General features: G+C 47.1%; 1 protein-coding gene across 1 annotated transcript; it reads left to right on the forward strand.

The window, feature by feature from the left end:
- Positions 1-7,668: 7,668 nt before the first annotated feature.
- Positions 7,669-24,246, forward strand: rbm34 (RNA binding motif protein 34). Its single transcript, XM_085996721.1, has 10 exons — positions 7,669-7,828; positions 8,071-8,204; positions 13,567-13,789; positions 15,247-15,306; positions 16,365-16,408; positions 17,750-17,833; positions 18,264-18,327; positions 18,417-18,459; positions 21,423-21,541; positions 22,437-24,246. Exons 1-10 carry the CDS (start codon positions 7,736-7,738, stop codon positions 22,689-22,691), a joined length of 1,119 nt encoding a protein of 372 aa, XP_085852847.1. The 5' UTR covers positions 7,669-7,735; the 3' UTR covers positions 22,692-24,246.
- The last annotated feature ends 785 nt before the right edge of the window (positions 24,247-25,031 follow it).

Here is a 25,031-nt window from a genome sequence, read left to right on the forward strand (position 1 = left end):
CGGGATAGAGATAGATAGAGAGAGAGAGAGAGAGAGAGACCCGGGATAGAGATAGATAGAGAGAGAGAGACCCGGGATAGAGAGAGATAGATAGAGAGAGAGAGAGAGACCCGGGATAGAGAGAGAGAGAGAGCCGGGATAGAGATAGATAGATAGAGAGAGAGAGAGACCCGGGATCGAGAGAGAAAGAGACCCGGGATAGAGAGAGACCTGGGATAGAGAGAGATAGAGAGAGAGAGAGACCCGGGATAGAGAGAGAGAGAGATGTACCATGAAATCATTGTGCCCTCAGTAAAGAACACTAAAACACGCAAGGGCAGAACCTCCGGGGGAATATTGGTGTGGTATAAGGGAGAACTGGACAAACACATCTCACCGGTAAAACAGGGAAAATCACACGTATGGCTAAAACTAGATAAAAATATAGGAATAGCAAAAAAAAATGTTTACTTATGTGCGATCTACATACCTCCAATAGAATCGCCATATTTCGAAGAGGAGTTATTTGATACTCTCCACATGGAAATCAGCCATTTCCAGGCCCAATGAAAGGTGATAATATGTGGGGACCTAAATGCAAGGACCGGTTGTGAACCTGACTTCATAGACCCACAGGGAAACAACCATGTGTTTGGCCAGACCCCTTTAGATGTCACACCAGCCATCGCAAATCGGAACAACCTTGATCGTGAAATAAATAAAAGCGGTAGGGAGGTAGTGCAACTCTGCCGAGCCTTAGGCCTGTACATAGTTAACGGTAGGTTCAGAGGGGACTCCCTAGGGAGACTCACATACTCCTCAACTCTTGGGTCTAGTGTGGTGGACTATACAATCACTGACCTGGACCCCTGCGATATCAACTCATTCACTGTCAGGCAGCAATCCCCCCTCTCAGACCATAACCAAATAAATATGTACCTTAAACTTTCTGCCCAAACTACAGACACAAAAAAGGAACCCAGTAAGCTCCATAAAATAAACCAGACATACAGATGGGCCCCAGACAGTGGAGAAAAATTCATCACAGCACTAAAGTCACCTGATCTCACAAGTACAATATCAACATTTAAAGAAAACCCATACGAGATCACCAGAGATGGTGTAAACATGGCCATAGAGGATATAAATATGATCTTCCATGAGGCAGCTGTAAAAGCCGACCTTGTGAAACAGAAGAGGAAGCGTCACAAAAGACAAAATAAAAATAAGAAATGGTTTGACCACGAATGCAAAAATGCCAGAAAAGACCTGAGAAAAATATCAAACCAAAAGCATCGCCAACCAAACAATCCGGACCTACGTACTAGATACAATGAAACCCTCAAAAGATATAAACACACCATTAGGAACAAAACACAAAACTATACCCACAAAATACTCGAAGAAATTGAAAACTCCACCAATCCAAAACAATTCTGGGAAATGTGGAATAACCTGAGTACAACACAATTGCAAGCATTACCAATCACATCCCAATAAACAAAACAAACCCAAGTCAACATCAGGTCACAGAAAAACTCCACACATTAGAAGCAACAATTAAAGACAACCAAAACCCTCTAGACTCCCCAATCACATGGAAAGAACTGGCCACAAAAACAAAATCTCTCCACCTAAAGAAAGCCTGTGGCCCAGACAACATCAAAAATGAAATGCTCAAGTTCAGCAATATGGAGATGCAGGGTGCGGTACTCAAATTATTCAACATCATATTACGTTCAGGCTGTTTTCCCGATATCTGGTGCCAAGGACTAATCTCCCCCATATATAAAAGTGGAAACAAATCAGACCCAAATAACTACCGTGGCATCTGTGTCAACAGTTGTCTAGGGAAGTTATTCTGCAGTATTCTAAATAGTAGATTACTTGATTTTCTTAACAAACATAATATCCTCAGAAAAAACCAAATAGGCTTTCTTCCAAAACACCGCACCGCCGACCATATCTATACCCTTCACACCCTCATTGAAAAACATATACACTAAACAAAAAATGGGAAAATATTCGCCTGTTTCATCGACTTCAAGAAAGCCTTTGACTCTATATGGCACGAAGGGCTCTATTATAAACTTCTTCAGTGTGGAATAGGGGGCAAAGTCTATGACCTTATTAAATCAATGTATCTGAAAAACAAATGCGGGGTCAAAATTGGAGACAAACGCACCGATTTCTTCACCCAGAGAAGAGGCGTCCGGCAGGGCTGCAATTTGAGCCCGACCCTGTTCAACATATACATAAATGAATTAGCAGACATGCTGGAGCAAAGCGAGTCACCAGGTCTCCGTCTCCTTGATGGAGAAGTGAAATCCCTGTTCTATGCGGACGACCTGGTTCTGCTGTCTCCCACAGAACAGGGATTACAGCAACAACTAGACCTACTCGACAAATACTGCCAAAATTGGGCTCTAACAGTAAATCTAAAGAAAACCAACATCATGATTTTTCAAAAAAGGCCCAGATGTCAGGAAAACAAATACCAGTTTACCCTCAGTGATACCACTATAGGACACACTATGAGCTACACCTACCTTGGTCTAACTATTACAGCATCAGGGAGCTTCAGCATAGCAGTGAATGCACTAAAAGAAAAAGCCCGAAGAGCCCTATATGCAATAAAAAGAAAATTCTACAACATCCAAATCCCAATCAAAATCTGGCTCAAAATATTTGACAGCATAATCCTGCCCATTGCACTGTACGGTAGTGAAGTATGGGGCCCGCTAAATCACCAAAGCTACACTAAATGGGAAAAACACACAATAGAAGCCCTACATGCAGAATTCTGCCGAAGCATCCTTCGCACCCAAAGAAAAACGCCAACAAATGCATGCAGAGCCGAACTAGGCAGATACCCACTGATAATAAACATCCAAAAACGAGCACTAAACTTCCTAAATCACCTCAAATCTAGCTCCCCAGACACCCTTCATTTCAAAGCCTTTCAGACCCAAGAGCTAAACCCAGAAAAGAGTCCCCTGAGTCAGCTGCTACTGAAACTAAGTACTCAGCCGGACCCTGACCAGCCCCAGACCAACACAGCTGTCCAAACACCAATCCGAGTGAACCAAATCATTAAAAAATGCAAAGAAACCTACCTGGAACATTGGAACAAAATAACCGAAAGCCAAAGCAGATTAGAATGTTACCGGGCCCTAAAAAGAGAATATAAACTGGCAGACTACCTCACGACCATCAGAGACACAAAACAGAGACAGACCCTCACCAGGTACAGACTAAGCGACCACCAACTGGAAATTGAAAAAGGCAGATACAAGAAATCCTGGCAGCCTAGAGAGAATAGAATATGCGATCAATGTCTGGCCGGCGAGGTTGAAACAGAGATGCATTTCCTCCTAAAATGCGAAAAATTCAACACATCAAGAAACATATTATTCAACAAGCTAAGCCAAACAACCCCAGATTTCAAGGAATTGGATGACCTGTCAAAATTGAGATTAGTCCTAGGAGAAGGAGACAGACCATACCTTGGGGCCAAATATGTAACAACATGTCACAACCTGAGGACTGTTTAAAATTAAGACTGTTTAAAATTAATATTGAACGTACCAAATGAAGTACAAAGACTGTTTAAAATTAATATTGTTTAAAAGTAATATTGTATGTACCCAACAAATGTCAAATCGATTGACACCTACAGAATGTTGGAAAACTGTACCATTTTGCTATGTAAGCTTTGGCAATATGGTTCTCTGTAAACTTTCATGCCAATAAAGCATTTGAATTGGAATTGGAATTGGAATTAGAGAGAGAGAGAGAGACCTGGGATAGAGATAGAGAGAGACCCGGGATAGAGAGAGAGAGAGAGAGAGAGACCCGGGATAGAGAGAGAGAGACCCGGGATAGAGAGAGAGAGAGAGAGAGACCCGGGATAGAGAGAGAGAGAGACCCGGGATAGATAGAGAGAGAGAGAGAGACCCGGGATAGAGGGAGAGAGAGAGACCAGAGAGAGAGAGAGACCAGAGAGAGAGAGAGAGACCCGGGATAGAGAGAGAGAGAGAGACCCGGGAGAGAGAGAGAGACCCGGGATAGAGAGAGAGAGAGACCCGGGAGAGAGAGAGAGAGAGACCCGGGATAGAGAGAGAGAGAGAGAGAGACCCGGGATAGAGAGAGAGACCCGGGATAGAGAGAGAGAGAGAGAGAGAGACCCGGGATAGAGAGAGAGAGAGAGAGACCCGGGATAGAGAGAGAGAGAGAGCTGCCTCACAGCGCCAGGGACCCGGGTTCAAATCCAGCCTCGGGTGACTGTCTGTGTGGAGTTTGCACATTCTCCCCGTGTTTGCGTGGGTTTCCACCGGGTGCTCCGGTTTCCTCCCACGGTCCAAAGATGTGCGGGTTAGGTTGATTGGCTATGATAAATTAACCCTTAGTGTTGGGATTAAATACGTGGGGTTACGGGGATAGGGTGGAATATGTGTTGGTGTAGGGGTTACGGGGATCGGGTGGGATATGTGTCGGTGCAGGCTCGATGGGCCGAAATGGCCTCTATCTGCACTGTGGGGATTCTGTGATTCTGTGAGACCTGGGATAGAGAGAGAGAGAGAGACCCGGGATAGAGAGAGAGAGAGACCCGGGATAGAGAGAGAGAGAGACCCGGGATAGAGAGAGAGAGACCCGGGATAGAGAGAGAGAGACCCGGGATAGAGAGAGAGAGAGAGAGACCCGGGATAGAGAGAGAGAGAGAGAGACCCGGGATAGAGAGAGAGAGAGAGAGACCCGGGATAGCGAGAGAGACCCGGGATAGAGAGAGAGAGAGAGAGAGAGACCCGGGATAGAGAGAGAGACCCGGGATAGAGAGAGAGAGAGAGAGAGACCCGGGATAGAGGGAGTTAGAGAGAGAGAGAGACCCGGGATAGAGGGAGTTAGAGAAAGAGAGACCCGGGATAGAGGGAGTTAGAGAGAGAGAGACCCGGCATAGAGGGAGTTAGAGTGTCGGTTACTTCCCTGATATCTGGAACAAAGGACTCATAACGCCCATATACAAAAGTGGAGACAAAGTTGACCCAAATAACTGTCGAGGCATCTGTGTAAACAGTAACCTGGGGAAGGTTTTCTGTAGTATCATAAACAAAAGACTTATAAACTTCCTTGAGGAGCACAATGTCTTGAGTAAAAGCCAAATTGGATTCCTACCAAACTATAGAACATCAGATCATATCTTCACCCTACAGACACTAATTGACAAACATGTTCATCAAAACAAAAGCAAAATTTTTGCCTGCTTTATAGATTTCCAGAAGGCTTTCGATTCCATCTGGCACGATGGTCTATTCTTGAAACTTATTGAAAGTGGTGTAGGGAGAAAAACATATGATATAATTAAATCAATGTATACAAACAATAAATGTGCAGTTAAAATTGGAGACAAACAAACAAAATACTTCCCACAGGGGCGTGGTGTGACGCAGGGCTTGCCCATCTCACCGACACTCTTTAATATTTACATAAATGAATTGGCAAAACTACTTGAACAATCTACAGCACCCGGCCTCACCCTATATGAATCCAAGGTTAAATTTCTCCTCTATGCAGATGACCTGGTTCTGCTGTCACCAACTAAGGAGGTCTACAGCAGAACCTGGATCTGCTAGACTCATTCTGTCAGACCTGGGCCCTGACAATAAACCCCCAAAAAACCAAAGTTCTTGTGTTCCAGCAAAGATCCAGACATCAGGGACCCAGAATAAATTTCACACTAGGAACAACTAAAATTGAACAAACCACTAACTACACATACTTGGGCTTAAAAATCAGCTCTACGGGAAATTTTCATCTGGCTGTGAACGAACTGAAAGAGAAAGCTAGAAGGGCTTTCTATGCCATTAAAAAATCAATCCAAATAGAAATCCCAATTTGCATTTGGCTCAAAATTTTTAAATCAGTAATTGAACCAATTGCACTCTATGGCAATGAGGTGTGGGGACCGCTAACACAACAAGAATTTGCAAAATGGGACAAACACCCAATTGAGATCCTACATGCAGAATTCTGTTAAAGTATCCTCCTGACTCAAAGGAAAACCATAAACAATGCATGCAGGGCAGAACTAGGCCAATATCCATTAATAATTACTATCCAAAAAAGAGCCACCAAATTTTGGAAACACCTAAAAATGAGCAACCCCCACTGCTATCATTACGAAGCCCTGAAATGCCAAGAGAGGACCATAAAGAAGAATACCCTCAGTCAACTAGTCCTGGGACTCAGCGAAGTAACTATTAACACTACTAACAATAACCAGCCCCAGGACAGTGACATCATAGCACAGAGAATTCGACCCAACACAATTGTCACTAAGCAAAAGGAAAAATATCTGTCATATTGGGCAGAAACAACAAAAACCCAAAACAAACTCAATTGCTACTTGGCCCTAAACAGACAATACAACATGGCTGAATACCTGACCATGGTAAAGGATAGCAAACTGAGAAAAACCTTGACAATGTACAGACTTAGTGAGCATAGCCTGGCCATCGAAAAAGGCAGACACAGACAGACCCGGCTGCCAAGAGAGGACAGGATATGCTCTCACTGCAGTCAGGGAGTGGTGGAGACAGAGATGCACTTCCTCATAGCTTGTGGAAAATATCAGGGCATCAGGGAGAATTTCTACCCAAAATTCACAAAAATATGCCCTGAATTCAGAAATTTGAATGACGACCAAAAACTCCCATACCTACGGTGGCATAGTGGTTAGCACTGTTGCCTCACAGCGCCAGGGACCCGGGTTCGAATCCGGCCTCGGGTGACTGTCTGTGTGGAGTTTGCACATTCTCCCCGTGTTTGCGTGGGTTTTCTCCGGGTGCTCCGGTTTCCTCCCACAGTCCAAAGATGTGCGGGTTAGGTTGATTGGCTATGATAAAAATTGACCCTTAGTGTTAGGGGGATTAAATACGTGGGGTTACGGGGATAGGGTGGGATATGTGTTGGTGTAGGGGTTACGGGGATCGGGTGGGATATGTGTCAGTGCAGGCTCGATGGGCCGAAATGGCCTCTATCTGTACTGTGAGGTTTCTGTGTTTCTGTGTTTACTCGGGGAACAGAGAAATTGTGTAACCTTAGCGGCACACTATGTTACAGCTTGCCATAAACAGAGGGACAACCATTAAACCTAAGAAAAGAGTATATACAAACTATACGAATGTATATTTATACACTCTGGGATATATCTGTTTATACACTGTATGGATAGATCTGCGTTTATGTGTTCAACCATAAATGTTTTTCAATGCTTTGGCAACATAAGATGTACCTTATCATGCCAATAAAGCGATTTTGAATTGAAATTGAAATTGAGAGACCCGGGATAGAGGGAGTTAGAGAGAGAGAGACCCAGGATAGAGGGAGTTAGAGCGAGAGAGACCCGGGATAGAGAGTCAGAGAGAGAGAGGGAGAGAGAGTTTATGGTCTGGAACACACTGCATGAAAGAGTGGTAAAACCAGATTCAGTAGTAACTTTCAATTGGGTATTGGCTAAATACTTGAAAAGGAAAAATTTATAGGGCTATGTGGAAAGAGCAGGGGAGTGGGACTAATTGGAGAGCTTTTTCAAAGAGCCAGCACAGGCACAATGGGCCAAATGGCCTCCTATGATGCTATTTAATTGTCTGTTTTACTGATTTTTTTTTCTCTTCCATCTCTGTGCAGTACTGGACTGAATGGAGATACAGAGAGCTATGTGGTGGGTCAGGTGGCAGACAGTCTGTTCCAGAGACAGATGGGACAGGACAAGGCAACCCCACTGGTGACTCTCTTCACCACCCCAACTTCTGCTGTTCAGCCAGTCTTCACTCATGTGCTGGAGAACAAAGTAAGTACCGAATCTCGGGGATATGTGGGGTTAACGTTGGGCCCAGGCTTAAACCCCACTGGGCCAAATTCGATAAGTCACTCACATCTTGTGCTTCCACGCAAATTTAACTTCTCTCGCTTACTGTGCCAAAACCCAGGCGGGCAGTAAGAGGGCGCCGCTAATATATGGTATTCTGCAGTCCCCTTTCAATAGTTAGTCAGTATACCAAGCTGAGCTGACTTGGAATTGTTACCCCTCAGGTCAGCAGCAATAAGAAGCAGCATGAGAAAGACGAGTCTGATGCCACAAACAATGCCAAGCAACAGAAGCTGGAGAAAAGGAAGCCTGTACGAGAGAAGAGGTTCATGGCAGCCGAGAGGAAACTGGCCCAGCGGTGAGTGCCACATGGCAGAACAGAGGATTTCTCGGCCCAGTTATATAACTTTGCAAAGCACGCTTGGAGTATTGTGCAGAGTTCTGCTCTCCATATTACAAAAAGGATATAGAGGCACTTGAGAACGTGAAAGAAAGATTCACAAGGATGATACCAGAACTGAGAGCTTATAACTATCACGAAGAGCTGAACAGGCTAGGGCTCTTTTCTCTAGAAAACAAAAGGCTGAGGGGTGATCTGATAGAGGTCTTTAAGATTCTAAGATTATAAAAGTGTTTGAAAGGGTAGACGTAGAGAAGATGTTTCCACTTGCGGGTGAGACCAGAACTAGGGGCCATAAATGTAAGATAGTCACTAATAAATGGGGAGTGTTTAAACTAATTTGGCAGGGGCATGGGCACCAGGATGTAACATTGGAAAGGGGAAATAAAGTGCTCAAAGAATTGGGAGAGGCAGCGAGCACTAAAGTAAGAAATAGTAAGGTATTAGGTGGGGTCCAACTAAGAGAGAATACAGGATGGCCTAAGATGGGTTTACAGTGCATGTATGTGAATGCACAAACCGTAGTAAACAAGGTAAGTGAGCTGCAGGCACAAATAGCCACATGGGGATATGATGATGTGGCAATGACTGAGACCTGGCTCAAAAAAGGGCAGGATTGGGTATTAAATATTCCTGGTTATAAAGTGTTCAGGAAAGATAGGAGATGGTGTGGCATTATTGGTCAAGGAGAATGTAACAGTACTGGAGAGGGAGGATGTCCTGCAGGGGTCAAGGACAGAATCTATATGGCTAGAGTTAAGAAATAATAGAGGTGCTATTACACTACTAGGTGTATTCTATAGACCACCAAATAGTGGGAAAGATATGGAGGAACAAATTTGCAGAGAAATTACAGAGAGGTGCAAGAACTATAGAGTAGAAATAATGGGGGACTTCTACTATCCTAATATAGACTGGGAGCATAATAGTGTTAAGGGCAGAGAAGGGGAAGAATTTCTGAAGTGTGTTCAGGAGAACTTTCTTGATCAGTATGTTTGCGGCCCAACAAGGGAGGAGGCATTGCTGGATATGGTTCTGGGGAATGAGTAGGTCAAGTGGAGCAAGTGTGAGTAGGTGAACATTTAGGCAATAGTGATCATAGTATAAGGTTTAGATTAGCTATGGAAAAGGACAGGGAGCAATCTAGAGTAAAAATGTTTAACTGGGGGAAGGCCAATTTCAGTGGGATGAGAACGGATCTGGCCCGGGTAAACTGGAATCAAAGATTGGCAGGCAAAACTGTAATGGAACAATGGGCTGCCTTTAAAGAGGAAATAGTTCAGGTACAGTTGAGGCACATTCCCACTAGGGGGGAAGGCAGGGCAACTAAAGTCAGGGTTCCCTGGATGACCAAAGAGATAGAGAATATGATGAAGCAGAAAAAGAGCGCGTATGACAGATGTCAGGTTACAAATACATCTGAGAATCAGGCTAAATATAGAAAGGTCAGAGGAAAAGTGAAAAAGAAAATAAGTGGGGCAAAGAGGGTATGAGAATAGAATGGCAGCCAACATAAAAGGTAATCCAAAAATCTGCGATAGGCATATAAATAGTAAAAGGGCAGTAAGGGTGGGGCTGATTAGGGACCAAAAAGAAAACCTATGCATGGAGGCTGAGGTACTAAATGAGTACTTTGCATCTGTCTTCACCAAGGAAGAGATGCTGCCATAGACAGAGTAAAGGAGGAGGCAGTGGAGATACTTGATCGGATAAAAATTGATAAAGAGGAAGTATTAGAAAGGCTGGCTGTAAAAAGTAGATAAGTCACCAGGAACGGATGGGATGCATCCTAGGATGCTGAGGGAATTGAGGGAGGAAATCACTGAGGTACTGGCCATTATATTCCAATCCTCCTTAGATACGGGGGGTGGTGCCAGAGGACTGGAGAATTGCAAATGTTACACCATTGTTCAAAAAAGGGTGTAAAGATAAACCCAGCAACAACAGTTTAGCCTCGGTAGTGGGGAAGCTTTTAGAAACAGTAATCATGGACAAAATTAACAGTCACTTGGACAAGTGTGGATTAATTAAGGAAAGCCAACATGGATTTGTTAAAGGCAAATCGTGTTTAACTAACTTGATTGCGTTCTTTGATGAAGTAACAGAGAGGGTTGATGAGGGTAATGCGGTTGACGTAGTGTACATGGATTTCCAAAACACGTTCGACAAAGTGCCACATAATAGGCTTGCCAACAAAGTTGAAGCCCATGGAATAAAAGGGACAGTGGCAGCATGGATGCGGAATTGGCTAAGTGAGAGGAAACAGAGAGTAGTGGTGAATGGTTTTTTCAGACTGGAACCAGGTATACATTGGTGTTCCCCAGAGGTCGGTTCTAGGACCACTGCTTTTCTAGATATATATTAATGACTTGGACGTGGGTGTACAGGGCACAATTTCAGAATTTGCAGATGACACAAACTTGGAAGTATAGTGAACAGTGAGGAGGAGAGTGATGGACTTCAGGAAGACATAGACAGGCTGGTGAAATGGGCGACACGTGGCAGATGAAATTAACGCAGAAAAGTGTGAAGTGATACATTTTGGTAGAAAGAATGGTGAGAGGACGTATAAACTAAATGTTACAAACCCAAAGGGGGTGCACGAACAAAGATACCTGGGGGTATGTGTGCACAAATCGTTGAAGGTGGCAGGGCAGGTTGAGAAAGTAGTTAAAAAGGCTTACGGGATCCTGGGCTTCATGGATAGAGGTATAGAGTACAAAAGTGTGGAAATTATGATGAACCTGTATAAAAACACTGGTTTGGCCCCAACTGGAATACGGTGTCCAATTCTGGGCACCACACTTTAGGAAGGATGTGAAGGCCTTAGAGAGGGTGCAGAAAAGATTTACGAGAATGATTCCAGGAACGAGGAACTTCAGTTACATGGATAGACTGGGGAAGCTGGGGTTGTTCTCCTTGGAGCAGAGAAGATTGAGAGGAGATTTGATAGAGGTGTTCAAAATCATGAGGGGTCTGGACAGAGTAGATAGAGCGAACCTGTTCCCATTGGCGAAAGGGTTGAAAACCAGAGGACACAGATTTAAGGTGATTGGCAAAAGAACCAAAGGCAACATAAGAAAAATATTTTTACGCAGTGAATGGTTATGATCTGGAGTGCACTGCCTCAAAGGGTGGTGGAGGCAGACTCAATCATGCCTTTCAAATGGGAATTGGATAAGTATCTGAAGGAAAGAAATTTGCAGGGCTACGGGGAAAGGGCGGGGGAGTGGGACTAGCTGAAGTGCTCTTGCAGAGAGCCGACACGGGCTCGACGGGCCAAATGGCCTTATTCCATGCTGTAACCATTCTATGATTCTAAGATTGTAAATACAATAAGGAATTCTGGAGAAACTTCTTTACCCAGAGAGTGGTGAGAATGTGGAACTCGCAACCACAAAGAGTAGATGATCTGAATAGCATAGATGGATTTAAGGGGAAGCTAGATAAACACATGAGGGAGAAAGGAATAGAAGGATATGCTGATAGGATTAGGTTAAGAGGAGTGGGAGGAGGCTCATGTGGAGCATAAACACCGGCACAGACCAGTTGGGTCAAATGGCCTCTTTCTGTGCTGTAAATTCTATGTAATTGGACCGAGGGATCCTCTATCCTCGGGGGTGGGGGGGGTGGTGGGAGAGTCTAATGGGGTGTAATCTTCAGGGGGAGGGGGTGCGGGGCGAGGGGGTCGGGGGTGCGGGACGAGGGGGTCGGGGGTGCGGGGCGAGGGGGTCGGGGGTTTGGGGCAAGGGGGGTTTCGAGGGGTCGGGGGGTGTGGGGCGAGGGGATGCGGGGCGAGGGGGTTCGGGGGTTTGGGACGAGGGGGGTTTAGGGGGGGCGAGGGGGTGCGGGGAGAGGGGGTCGGGGGTTTGGGGCGAGAGGGTTTGGGTACGGGGCGAAGGGGGTCGGGGGGATTTGGGGCGAGGGGGGGTCGGGGGTTTGGGGCGAGGGGGTTTGGGGCGAGGGGATTCGGTGGGTGGGTGCGGGGCGAGGGGAGTCGGGAGGTGCGGGGCGAGGGGAGTCGGGAGGTGCGGGGAGAGGGGGGTCAGGAGGTGCGGGGCGAGGGGGGGGTCGGGGCGAGGGAGGTCGGGGGTTTGGGGCGAGGGAGGTCGGGGACGAGGGAGGTCGGGGGTGTTGTGGGCAGTTAGGGTTAGGCCTGCCGCACAGGCTGGGGAGCTGGGAGATGCGAGGCTGAGCTGCTAAAGCCCCGCCACTGGCTGGAGGGGGTAATTACACATCTACATATTCAGCCCACAGAAAGGGGGCAGCAAAGGTAAACTAGCGTGGTACCAGGAAAAAGATGCATAGTTTTGTGGAAGGGGGTTGGGGGGTGAGGGGGGTTTAGGGGGGTCGGGGGGTGCGGGGCGAGGGGGGTCGGGAGGTGCGGGGCGAGGGGGGTCGGGAGGTGCGGGGCGAGGGGGGTCGGGAGGTGCGGGGCGAGGGGTCGGGAGGTGCGGGGCGAGAGGGGTCGGGAGGTGCGGGGCGAGAGGGGTCGGGAGGTGCGGGGCGAGAGGGGTCGGGAGGTGCGGGGCGAGGGGGGTCGGGAGGTGCGGGGCGAGGGGGGTCGGGAGGTGCGGGGCGAGGGGAGTCGGGAGGTGCGGGGCGAGGGGTCGGGAGGTGCGGGGCGAGAGGGGTCGGGAGGTGCGGGGCGAGGGGGGTCGGGAGGTGCGGGGCGAGGGGGGTCGGGAGGTGCGGGGCGAGGGGTCGGGAGGTGCGGGGCGAGAGGGGTCGGGAGGTGCGGGGCGAGGGGGGTCGGGAGGTGCGGGGCGAGGGGGGTCGGGGCGAGGGGGGTCGGAAGGTGCGGGGCGAGGGGGGTCAGGAGGTCCTGGGCGAGGGGAGGTGGGGGGTCGGGGGTGCGGAGCGAGGGGAGGTGCGGGGCGAGGGGAGTCGGGAGGTGAGGGGAGTCGGGAGCTTTGGGGCGAGGGGAGTCGGGAGCTTTGGGGCGAGGGGAGTCGGGAGGTGCGGGGCGAGGGGAGTCGGGAGGTGCGGGGCGAGGGGGGTCGGGAGGTGCGGGGGTGAGGGGGTCAGGAAATTGGAGAGGGGTTTGGAGTTATGGGGTCAGAGTTCTGAGCCACAGCAAGGTCAGGATTGAACTTGTGCACAGCCTGGATGCTTCGCTCCCGTCTCGCAGTCTGCGATTGGCCCCCTCCCTAGTTTAGTAAATTCCCCCATAAACATCGAATACGGAACAGTCAGTGTGTTGGTGGGGTGTGACTGAGCTGTTCCTCCCGTCCTCTCCCCGTGTCTAACCCGTCCTCTCCCCGTGTCTAACCCGTCCTCTCCCCGTGTCTAACCCGTCCCCTCCCCGTGTCACTCGCAGGGAGAACGCCTTGAGCGCAGCAGACGAGGAGGGTGAAGTGAAACGGCACAGGAAACGGAGCAAGAAGGGGACAGATGGCAAATTGCCGGTTGCTCCAGAGCTGCTGACGAAGAACGCGGCCGAACCTGATGCCAAGAAAACCACGCCCAACCCCGCGCTGGAGAGGACAAAGAACAGGAGGACTCTGTTTGTCGGGAACCTGCCCTGGAAGTGCAGTAAGCAGGTGAGAGGTGGCTGCTTCACTGCCACCCCAGACCTATGATCGCCTGACACACACTGAGCTGATCAGGAGGGCGGGTGGTCATCGCTAATTTACCGCCTCGACATCTAGATCCCTGGTCAGTTGCACTTAAATAATGATCCTGACAATACAAAAAGCTACATTTTATATAGCGCCTTTAACATAGTAAAGCGTCCCAAGGCGCATCACAGGAGCATTATCAGACAAAATGAGGCACATAAGGAGGTATTAGGGCAGATGACCAGAAGCTTGGTCAAAGAGGTAGATTTTAAGGAGCATATTGAAGGAGGAAAGAGAGGCGGAGGGAATTCCAGAGCTTGGAGCCTAGGCAGCTGAAGGCATTGGCCACCAATGGTGAGGCGAAGGGAGTGGGGGATGGACAATACAGTCCAACCTCTTGATAATTGTGCTGTGAGGTTTTGTAGGGAGGCTGCACTTGTTTTCACTGTAAGTGGCAGAACAGGCCAACCCACCGAGCTGCAGGATCAGAGAGAGGCAGCCAGTGATGGCATGCTCTCCCCCCTCATACCCCTCCCCCACACCCCCACCCCCCACCCCCCCCCCCCGAGCTGCAGGATCAGAGAGAGGCAGCCAGTGATGGCATGCTCCCCCCCCTCACACCCCCCCCCAGCCGCAGGATCAGAGAGAGGCAGCCAGTGATGGCATGCTTTGTGCTCCCCTCCCCACATACACCCCAGCTGCAGAAACAAACATTAAAGGCAGTATCAGTCCCTTTCCTGTTACCCATATGATTTATATATATATATTATATCTTGCAGCAAGGAACAATCGCTGACATGCTCACCCATCGCTAACCTTTTAAGGCAGAACCAGTAACTTTCAGACAATATTTTGGGATACAGTTTGTGAGTAATTTGAGACATGCTTGGGAGGAACAGGTGATTTTGGACCCCTGGTTGCCAAAACTCTCCACCACTAGGATTTTCCTCACCTCATGTCTGGATCTGTTGTAGATTCATTGATAGAGATTGATTGCTGTGATTAGTCAACAATCTATTATCCTTGTATCATGGTGTCCTGGCCAATATTTATCCCTCAACCAACATGACTGAAACAGATTATCTGGTCTTTATCACATTGCTGTTTATGGGAGCTTGCTGTGCGCAAATTGGCTGCCACGTTCCCAACATTACAACAGTGACTACACTTCAAAATTACTTCATTAGCTGTAAAGCGCTTTGTGACGTCGAGGTTGTGAAAGGCGCTATAGAAATACAAGTTCTTTCTTGCGAATACCAGTATGGCAGAAGGCGAACTAGATGGACATTAATCTTTTTCCGTCTCGCGATTCCTATGTTCCTAATTGTAGGAATAAAATGCAAAGCTATGTCAGTATATGAGAATGTTGCCCTCCTGTTCCTGAGCGTGTTACTTGGCGAAGGGCGGTAGTGATACTTTATTTATATCTTTTTTAACAGATGATCACAGCGGTGTTCAAAGAGTTTGGGCCGATTGAGTCTGTACGATTCCGTTCGGTGGTAAGTTCACTGGTTTTTAGTTTTTAAGAAATAAGCCACCGTCGATGTAGAAATAAAGCGTGTCACTGTGTGAGGATTTCAACCTGGAAAGCACTCGGTGTGATGCACTCTGTTTTGAGAACACTGTGATTTCGATGTTCCTTTGAACTTCAACCCCCAAACTGGCTCAACAGAAGACCAGCCCAATTCATAGACCCCTGATTTTCCTGCCAAGGAAAACTGCCTTGTTCACTCCACTTCAGATGCTTCTAAAATTTGTGGATTAAGTGAGAGGGCTACTAAACTGGAAAAAATAGAAACGGCCTGGCTCTAATTTTCTCTCTCTACCCTGTCAACTACTTGAATCATCTTAAACACCTGATCACCCCTTAATCATAGAATTAATTAATCTTCTTAACTCAAGGGAATACAAGCCTAGTCTGTGCAACCTGTCCTCATAAATTAACCCTTTTTAGCCCCGGTATCATTCTGGTGAATCTGCGCTGCGCCCCCTCCAAGCCCAGTATATCCTTCCTGAGGTGCGGTGCCCAGAACTGAGTGCACTACTCCAGGTGAGATCTGACCAAGGCTCTCTACAACTGAAGCACAACTTCCTCTCCATCGTAATCCAGCCCCCATGAGGTGGCCAGCTAACTATTCATGCCCGTACTGGGACAGGCAACCCCCTAGTGGGTTACGAATGAGGCCTGGGGGTTAAAATAGGTCAGGCGTCAAATTGATTGGGGTGGCTGGATTGACGCTCATCCTGCCCCCACCCGCCCACTCTCATTTACAATCACCCCCCCCCCCCCCCGTAAAATCAATCACCAGGTTATAAGAAGGAAAGGGGTGGGAGGTTTATAAACAGCACACCTGAGATCAAGCGGCCTCAGGTCTATGGAGCAGCAACATTAGCCCGCATGTTCATTTACCTTGTGGGGCAGGGAGATGAACTGTGCTGAAAGCGGGGCTGTGATACACTGCTCACCTCTTTGCTGTAAAACCTTTTGTTTTCCTCCTGCTCGTATGAGAGTGAGGTGATTAATCCGATTCTGTTTCTCTTGTTCCTCTGACTAAAGGCGCGTGCGGATACCAGCATCTCCAGGAGATTGGCCACCATCCAGTAAGTCACGCCACTTGTTCGCCGGTGCGTTTACATGCTGACTGCCCCTGATATAACGTCGACACAAGCCCTGCATCATTGGGGTGTATACCGGCACTATTTCCTCACTCTCCCCCACCCTTTCACAAGGCACACTGACACGCTACATTGTAATTCGACGGGTCAGCAGCCATTTGCCCTTTCATCATTGTTCACCATTAAGCTCAGACAGTCAGCACGGCGCCATCACAGCTGATTCTGCTTCTGCTCTCAGCTGATCTCTTCAGGCACGCACGCAGACATACACATCCATGAACGCATGCACACATACGCAAACACACGTGTACACACAAATGAACTTTACAGCAGAAGTCAGCATACAGGAGTCGAGCCCCTGGTTGATTTCCTCCTCTCCAAAGTCCATGAGTAGTGGGGACACATGTTAATCAGCACAGACCAGGGATTGAACCTGCAACCTTCCCACTCCATACAGGTCAGTGGCAAACTGGATGCTGTACTTCCACCCTGAGCCTGGGAAAGGACTCCCGAAACTATGCTCAGACTTTGTTCCAAATTCTCCTCTTGTCACGGCTCCCTTGATTCATGTGTTTACCGTTTATAAATATGGAATTGCAGCCTGGTGCGGTACTAACCCGTAAAGGCCAGAATGTCCCAGGTTTGATTCCTGACCTGTGCTGAGTCACCAGGGCAGCAGATAACGTGCTGCACTTTTCCCGAGTGTCCCTGGCTTGGGGAGGGGGCGGGGAATCATGCCCGCTGGGAGTGCGTGTGTGAACATTAGGTGGAGGACAGCTCACTCAAAGGGCCAGCACAGACTCGATGGGCCCAATGGCGGCCTCCTGTGCTGTAAGATTCTATGATAAACTCATCCTGCATTAGTTTACTTTAAACTCATCCCGGAGTAGTTGAGGCGAATAGCATAAATGCAACATGAGGGAGAAAGGAATAGAAGGATAAGCTGATAGGGTGAGATGAAGAGGGTGGGAGGAGGCTCGTGTGGAGCATGGACCTGTTGGGCCGAATGGCCTGTTTCTGTGCTGTACATTGTATGTGAATCCTTTAAATGTATCCTGCAGTCTTCCTTTTAACTGCAACTGAGTCTGCCCTCCAGTGGTCTCCATGAGTATGTGTTCTTCAAAACCTGTCCTGCTGTATTTTAGCTGTAATTTGGAGTTAACATTGAACATGAATGTAGCCCGTGTGTCCGCACTTGGTTTATTTTTAAATATTCTGGCGCCTTTTTCTGCCTCAGCAGTTTGAGCCTGAAAGTACAAATGGACAGCCGAATTCTCACTGTAATGCTTTTTCTCTCGCCCCACTGTTTCCCATCGCTGACTTCAGGAGGAAGGTTCATCCCAAGAGGAATAATATGAACGCCTACATCGTGTTTGAGCAGGATGGTGATGCAGTCAGAGCCTTGACCAGGTATGGGGTCTGACTCCAGCTGTCGCAGTGACTTCTGACTTTCCGAATGATAACCAGGGGCGTGTGTTTTAGATGAAATCACCATCGCATGACCAGGTTAAATGCTACGAATTCCCGCACAATGGCCTGTGTTTCGAGAGTTCAGCCGCTCTGTGGGTTGTAAATGTATTCAAGGGGCACCCTCATATTCTAGAACCATTGTACATTGAGTTTTATTGTGCAGCAGGGATCCTCCTTTATAACCAGTGCTCGGTGATTTAGTTTATTTATAACCAGTGCTCGGTGATTTAGTTTATTTATAACCAGTGCTCGGTGATTTAGTTTATTTATAACCAGTGCTCGGTGATTTAGTTTATTTATAACCAGTGCTCGGTGATTTTCCCAATATTTTGTACATACACAGACTAAACAAATTCTGTTCTTTTTAAAGGAACGGATGTGAAATACAAACTGGGTTTCATATCCGGGTGGACCTAGCCAACAAGTCAAACATTGTGAGTTATGAATGAGAGTTTTAAAGTGAGCTAATTTATACTTTACTGGCTACAGTTAAAGCGTCTCATTTTTATTTTATTTTTTACAGCATGACCAACGAAGATCTGTCTTTTTAGGCAACTTGTCATATGGTAAGATGAACCTTACTGTGACTGGCGATGTGCTTTGTCAGTCAGTTATTCTGTCTCATTCTCCAGTGTTATCTTGGGCTTTCAAACTGCAGTGTTCCTTAGAAGAAAGGATTTATCATTTGTGTAGAATGAACTTGCTTTTAAACTTGTATGGATTGGGGAATGTTACTTAAAGGGTTGACAGTGGATAGGCAATGGCAAACATTTAAAGATCGCATGGATGAACGATAGAATTTGTTCATCCCTGTTTGGCAAAAAAATAAAACAAAAAAGGTGATTCAACCATGGCTAACAAGGGAAATTAGGGATAGCGTAAGATCCAAGGAGAGGACATATAAATTGGCCAGAAAAAGCAGCAAACCTGAGGATTGGGAGCAGTTTAGGATTCAGCAAAGGAGGACAAAGGGATTAATTAAGAGGGGGGAAATAGAGTATGAGAGTAAGCTTGCAGGGAACATAAAAACTGACTGTAAAAGCTTCTATAGATATGTGAAGAGAAAAAGATTGGCGAAGTCAAGCGTAGGTCCCTTGCAGTCAGAATCAGGGGAATTTATAATGGGGAACAAAGAAATGGCAGACCTTGGTTCTGTCTTCACAAAGGAGGACACAAATAACCTCCCAGAGATGTCAGGGAACATAGAGTCTAATGAGAGGGTGGAACTGAATGAAATCAATATTTGTAGGGAAATGGTGTTAAGGAAATTGACGGGATTGAAGGCCAATAAATCCCCAGGGCCTGATAATCTACATCCTAGGGTACTTAAGGAAGTGGCCCTAGAAATAGTAGATGCATTGCTGGTCATCTTCCAAAATTCTATAGACTCTGGAACAGTTCCCATGGATTGGAGGGTAGCTAATGTTACCCCACTATTCAAAAAAGGTGGTAGAGAGAAAACGGGGAATTATAGACTGGTAAGCCTGACATCGGTAGTGGGGAAAATGCTAGAGTCCATTATAAAAGATGTAATAGCAGAGCACTTGGAAAACAGTTGACAAAGTCAACATGGATTTACAAAAGGTAAATCGTGCTTGACTAATCTACTGGAATTTTTTGAGGATTTAACTGGTAGAATAGATAAGGGAGAACCAGTGGATGTGGTGTATTTGGACTTTCAGAAGGCTTTCGATAAGGTCCCGCATAAGAGATTAGCATGTAAAGTTAAGGCACATGGGATTGGGGGCAAGGTACTGACTTGGATAGAGAACTGGTTGGCAGACAGGAAGCAAAGAGTTGGAATAAATGGCTCTTTTTCCGAGTGGCAGGCAGTGACTAGTGGGGTACCGCAGGGATCGGTGCTAGGACCCCAGCTATTCACAGTATATATTAATGATCTAGACGAGGGAACTAGATGTAATATCTCCAAGTTTGCAGACGACACAAAGCTGGGTGGGCGTGTGTGCTGTGAGGAGGATGCCGAGAAACTCCAGGATGATTTGGACAGGTTGGGTGATTAGGCAGAAGCATGGCAGATGCAGTATAATGTGGATAAATGCGAGGTTATCCACTTTGGTGGCAAAAACAGGAAGGCAGATTATTATCTGAACGGCATTAGATTGGAAAAAGGGGAAGTGCAACGAGACCTTGGTGTCCTTGTGCACCAGTCGCTGAAAGTAAGCGTGCAGAAGGCAAATGGTATGTTGGCCTTCGTAGCGAGAGGATTCGAGTACAGGAACAAGGATGTCTTGCTGCAGTTGTACAGGGCCTTGGTGAGACCACACCTTGAGTATTGTGTGCAGTTTTGGTTGCCTTATCTGAGGAAGGATGTTCTGGCCATGGAGGGAGTGCAGCGAAGATTCACCAGACTGATACCTGGGATGGCAGGAATGACGTATGAGGAGAGATTGGGTCGATTAGGCTTATATTCACTCGAGTTTAGAAGAATGAGAGGGGATCTCATTGAAACTTACAAAATTCTAACAGGACTAGACAGACTAGATGCTGGAAGGATGTTCCCGATGGCGGGGGAGTCCAGAATCAGGGGTCACAGTCTAAAGATAAGGGGTAAGCCATTTAGGACTGAGATGAGGAGGAATTTCTTCACCCACAGAGTGGTGAACATGTGGAATTCTCTACCACAGAAGGTAGTTGAGGCCAATTCATTAAATATATTCAAGAAGGAGTTAGATTTATTTCTTAAGGCTAAAGGGATATGGGGAGAAGGCAGGGACAGGGTACTGAGTTTGGATGATCAGCCATGATCTCATTAAATAGCGGAACAGGCTCGAGGGGCCGAATGGCCTACTCCTGCTCCTATCTTCTATGTTTCTCCATACTACTGAACTCGGCCATTAGCCACATGAGACTGTATGGTCAAAGAAAGCAAACGCCTTTACCACCTCAGGACGTCCCAAAGCACGTTACAGGCAATGAAGTACTTTTGGAGTGTGGTCACTGTTGTAAGAAACACGGCAGCCAATTTATGCACAGCAAGCTCTCACAAACAGCAATGGGATAATGACCTGATAATGTTTTTGTGATATTGATTGAAGGATAAATATTGGCCAGGACACTGGGGAGAACTCCTCTGCTCTTCTTCGAAATAGTGCCATGGGATTTTTTACGTCCACCTGAGAGGACAGATGGGGCCTCGGTTTAACGTCTCATCCAAAAGACGGCACCTACAATAGTGCAGCCCTCCCTCAGTACTGCACAGGGAGTGTCCAAGCTAAAGTTGGCACCCACCAATACCCCAAATGCCAATTCATGAATTAAGAATTGGGACAATCGTCACTAGTGTCTTCTCAATCAATCTTGAGCCACACAAAGACATAGTACCGTCAGGGGCACCCAACATACCCCACTGTCCATTACGGCGCCCATTCGTGTATCTCTCGAATGCTGATGGACGCGCCCCCCCCACCCCCGCTTCGATCTATTTGAAGAGCTCGGGGTTTTCCAAAGTACTTCTGTCGTTGACTGAGCGGCCCGTTTACTGCCTCTGCTGTGCTCTGATTGGTTGTAGAGATCAGAGAGGAGGAAGTACGTGATCATTTCTGCGAATGCGGAGAAATCGAGTCGGTGCGAATCGTGAGAGACCGGGAATCGGGAATGGGGAAAGGCTTTGGATACGTGCTCTTTCAGGTAAGGCGATACCGTCAGTCCAACTGAGACTCTCAGACCTGCCGCATTTCAGTCCCGTCTGAGGCTTGGAATCAGAGAATTTCACCGCACAGGAGGAGGCCATTCAGCCCACTGCACCTATGCTAGTCTCTGAAAGAACTAATCACTTAGTCCCTTACCCCAGACCCTTTATGTTCCCCCCAACTCTTTGAAAAGTGCCATGGGATCATTTACATTCACCTGAGCAGGCAGATGGGGCCTCGTCGGGTGTCACTTTGACTTTAGGTGCTTGTGTAAACACCTCCTCATTTTCGTTTCCATTGACTTCAATCGAGACAGTGGTGCTGTCGGATGTGGATCTGCAATGCCTCGATTTCAAAATTCTCATCCTTGTTTTTTTCAAATCCATCTGTGGCCTCGCCCCTCCTTATCTCTGTAACCTCCACCAGCCCTACAACCTTCCGAGATCTCTGCATTCCTCCAATTCTGGTCTCTTGCGCATCTACCCCTCTCCCTTCCTTTAAGACGCTCCTTAAAACATACCTCTTTCACCTGTCCTAATGTCTCCTTACGTGGTACTGTGTCAAATTTTGTTCATAACGCCCCTATGAAGCTCCTTGGGATATGTTACTACATTAGAGGTGCTATATAAATGCAAGTTGTTCTATTTCCTCACTGGCAAAATTACTCAATCTCACTTGAACCACTGTAGGGAAATGTTAAGCAAATCAGCCCACAGGATGGGGTGGTTGAACAGGCCAATGGCCCCAGAATATTGTCCTGCACCTATGCCCAGGTTTGGTGTGGGGGAGGTGCTCCATTCTTACAGATTGCACATGGCACAACAAGACTCCAAAAAAAGGGGGGGGTGTCTGGGTTTGGAGAATAACGTCATTGGTCTCGCTTTCTGTTGCAGAGCATGGACGCTGTAACTCTGGCCCTGGAGCTCAATAAATCGGACCTGAAGGGACGCAAGGTGCGAGTCAGCCACTCAGTGAAGAAGGAGAGGAGCCCGCGGGACCCGGTCGCCAAGAGCCGAGTGAAGAAGTCGCTGCCGGCCAAGGTATTCGCCGGGATCGCGGCGGAGGGGAGGAAAACCAAGAAGAAAAAGAAAGGGCGGAAGAGTAAACCGAGCCAGAGGAAGGCCGGCATGCCTAAAAGCAAGCAGTGAAAGGCCGCATCCTCTTCAAACTCTGCCAAAGGCCCTGACTCTCCCTCCAGAGATATCGATCACCGTCAACACATATTGGAGCTTTCAGGCTGGAACTAGAACTAAAGGCCCGAGACGTGGGAGAGAGTTTTGCACCAAGACTGCTCTTCCCCCCCCCCCCCCCCCCAACCCTTCCCCTCACTTCCTCTTGCATACCCCCACTCCCGCAGGCTCTCCCCCAGCCCCCCTCCCCCAGGCTCTTTCTGCCCCCCCCCCCGCCGGGGGTCTCCACTGCTTCCTCCTCCACCCGACCAAACGTTTGACAGAGGGCTGCCACTGTTTAACCTTTATTGTGTATATATACAGGGTTCTCTGAAATTGACCAGTGCTCCTGCTGTTTACTAAGGTGGGCCAGTTTGGTTTTGTTGCCTTGGTGCAGCTCCGCTCAACTCCAGCAATTGAGACAATTTTACACCGTAACATGTTCACCTCATTGGCTGTAAAGCACTTTGGGATGTCATGAGGTTGTGAAAGGCGCTATAGAAATGCAAGTTCTTTTATTTTCTTTCTCTCACTTTTTCTTTATCCCTATCTCACCTTTATTTCTCTTTCTTTTTTTCTTTCCTAAAGGCGCGGCAGACTTTGCTTATGATTCTATTCCGGGGATGATGCTAGTAACCCAGTCTTGCCTCCAGCAAGATGTCCAGCCCGTGTGTCCCGGGCCAGGGAATCCAGCCCCCCTGTTTAGATTTCTTACTCACTGGTTAGTCCTGTTCGAATCTGGTGGGCCTGGAGTTTTTGCATAGGACTCGTCTTAGAGCGTAGGTAAATCTTAAATCAGAACTCCCAGATCTGTTCTGCTGTTTGTGGGAGCTTGCTGTGTGCAAATCGGCTGCTGTGTTGCCTACATTACAACGGTGACTCTGTTTCAGAAGTACTTCATTGGTTGTAAAGCGATTCACAGCTCGAACATTTAATTATGCATTTCACTTTAAACAGCTGGCTATTCAACTGGTTTGGAGCAGAGTTGATGGTTCATAAGGGCAAGTTCAGACAGAGATTATTGAATACCATATGTGTCAGCCGTGCCTCAATGGGTAGCACTCTCGCATCTGAGTCATAATCCAGGCCCACACTCCCAGTGCAGTACTGAGGGAGTGCTGCACTGTTGGAGGTGCCGTCTTTCAGATCAGACGTTAAACCGAGGCCCCGTCTGCTCTCTCGGGTGGATGTAAAAGATCCCATGGCACTATTTTGAAGAAGAGCAGGGGCATTATCCCCGGTGTCCTGGGGCCAATATTTATCCCTCAATCAACATCACTGAAATACATTATCTGGTCATTGTCATTATTAGCGTGTTGTTTGTGGGAGCTTGCTGTGCGCAAATTGGCTGCCGCGTTTCCTACATTACAACAGTGACTACACTTCAAAAGTACTTCATTGGCTGTAAAACGCTTTGGGACGTCCTGAGATCGTGAAAGGTGCTGTATAAATGCAAGTCTTTCTGTTAGTATAGATGTAAGAAATCACACAACACCAGGTTATAGTCCAACAGCTTTATTTGAAATCACAAGCTTTCGAAGCGCTGCTCCTTCTTCAGGTGAAGTGGAGAAATGCATAAAGACACAGCTTATATAGTCAGAGAATCATGTCAGATGTTTACAGGTAACATCTGACATGATTCTCTGACTATATAAGCTGTGTCTTTATGCATTTCTCCACTTCACCTGAAGAAGGAGCAGCGCTCCGAAAGCTTGTGATTTCAAATAAAGCTGTTGGACTATAACCTGGTGTTGTGTGATTTCTTACATTTGTCCACCCCAGTCCAACTCCGGCATCTCCACACCATGTTAGTATAGAGGGAAAGAGTTAAATTAATATTGTTTTTGCCAAGTAATTTTATTTACTTAACCATTCTATTCTTTTATCTGTTTTAACTGTTGTATCAAGTTTGGCAAGAAGTTAAAAATGGAATACAAACTGGATTGTGATTACAGTCCTGTAAAAATGCTCACATAGTTATGGATAACTGAAAGTGTATTTATGTCTTTTGCTTCACTACAACCACACAATACAGTGCAGCACAATGTTTTTAATAAAAAGGCTGGTGATACACCAAACTGTTTAGTGATTGCACTCTGGGAATCTGGGACACCTTCGGCCCATTTAGCATCGCAATTATTTTCACCTCATCAGCAAGGTACAGAACCAAAAGCAAAACACTGCAAATGCTGGAAATCTGAAATAAAAACAGAAAATGCTGGAAATACTCAGCAGGTCAGGTAGCATCTGTGGAGAGAGAAAGAGAGTTAACGTTTTAGGTCGATGACCTTTCGTCAGAACTGGCAAGATGTTAAGAGA

The sequence above is a fragment of the Somniosus microcephalus genome, chromosome 9 (assembly GCF_052327205.1).
Source record: "Somniosus microcephalus isolate GS21.2 chromosome 9, FLI_Smic_1.0, whole genome shotgun sequence".
NCBI classification, from domain to species: Eukaryota; Metazoa; Chordata; class Chondrichthyes; order Squaliformes; family Somniosidae; genus Somniosus; species Somniosus microcephalus.

Bases quoted from the DNA above. Each gene is read 5' to 3' on its own strand.
- rbm34 (XM_085996721.1), top strand. From the start codon at position 7,736: ATGGGACAGGACAAGGCAACCCCACTGGTGACTCTCTTCACCACCCCA. The intron at 15,307-16,364 runs GTAAGTTCACTG...CTCTGACTAAAG, and splicing joins CTGTACGATTCCGTTCGGTG to GCGCGTGCGGATACCAGCAT. The intron at 18,460-21,422 runs GTAAGATGAACC...GATTGGTTGTAG, and splicing joins TTTAGGCAACTTGTCATATG to AGATCAGAGAGGAGGAAGTA.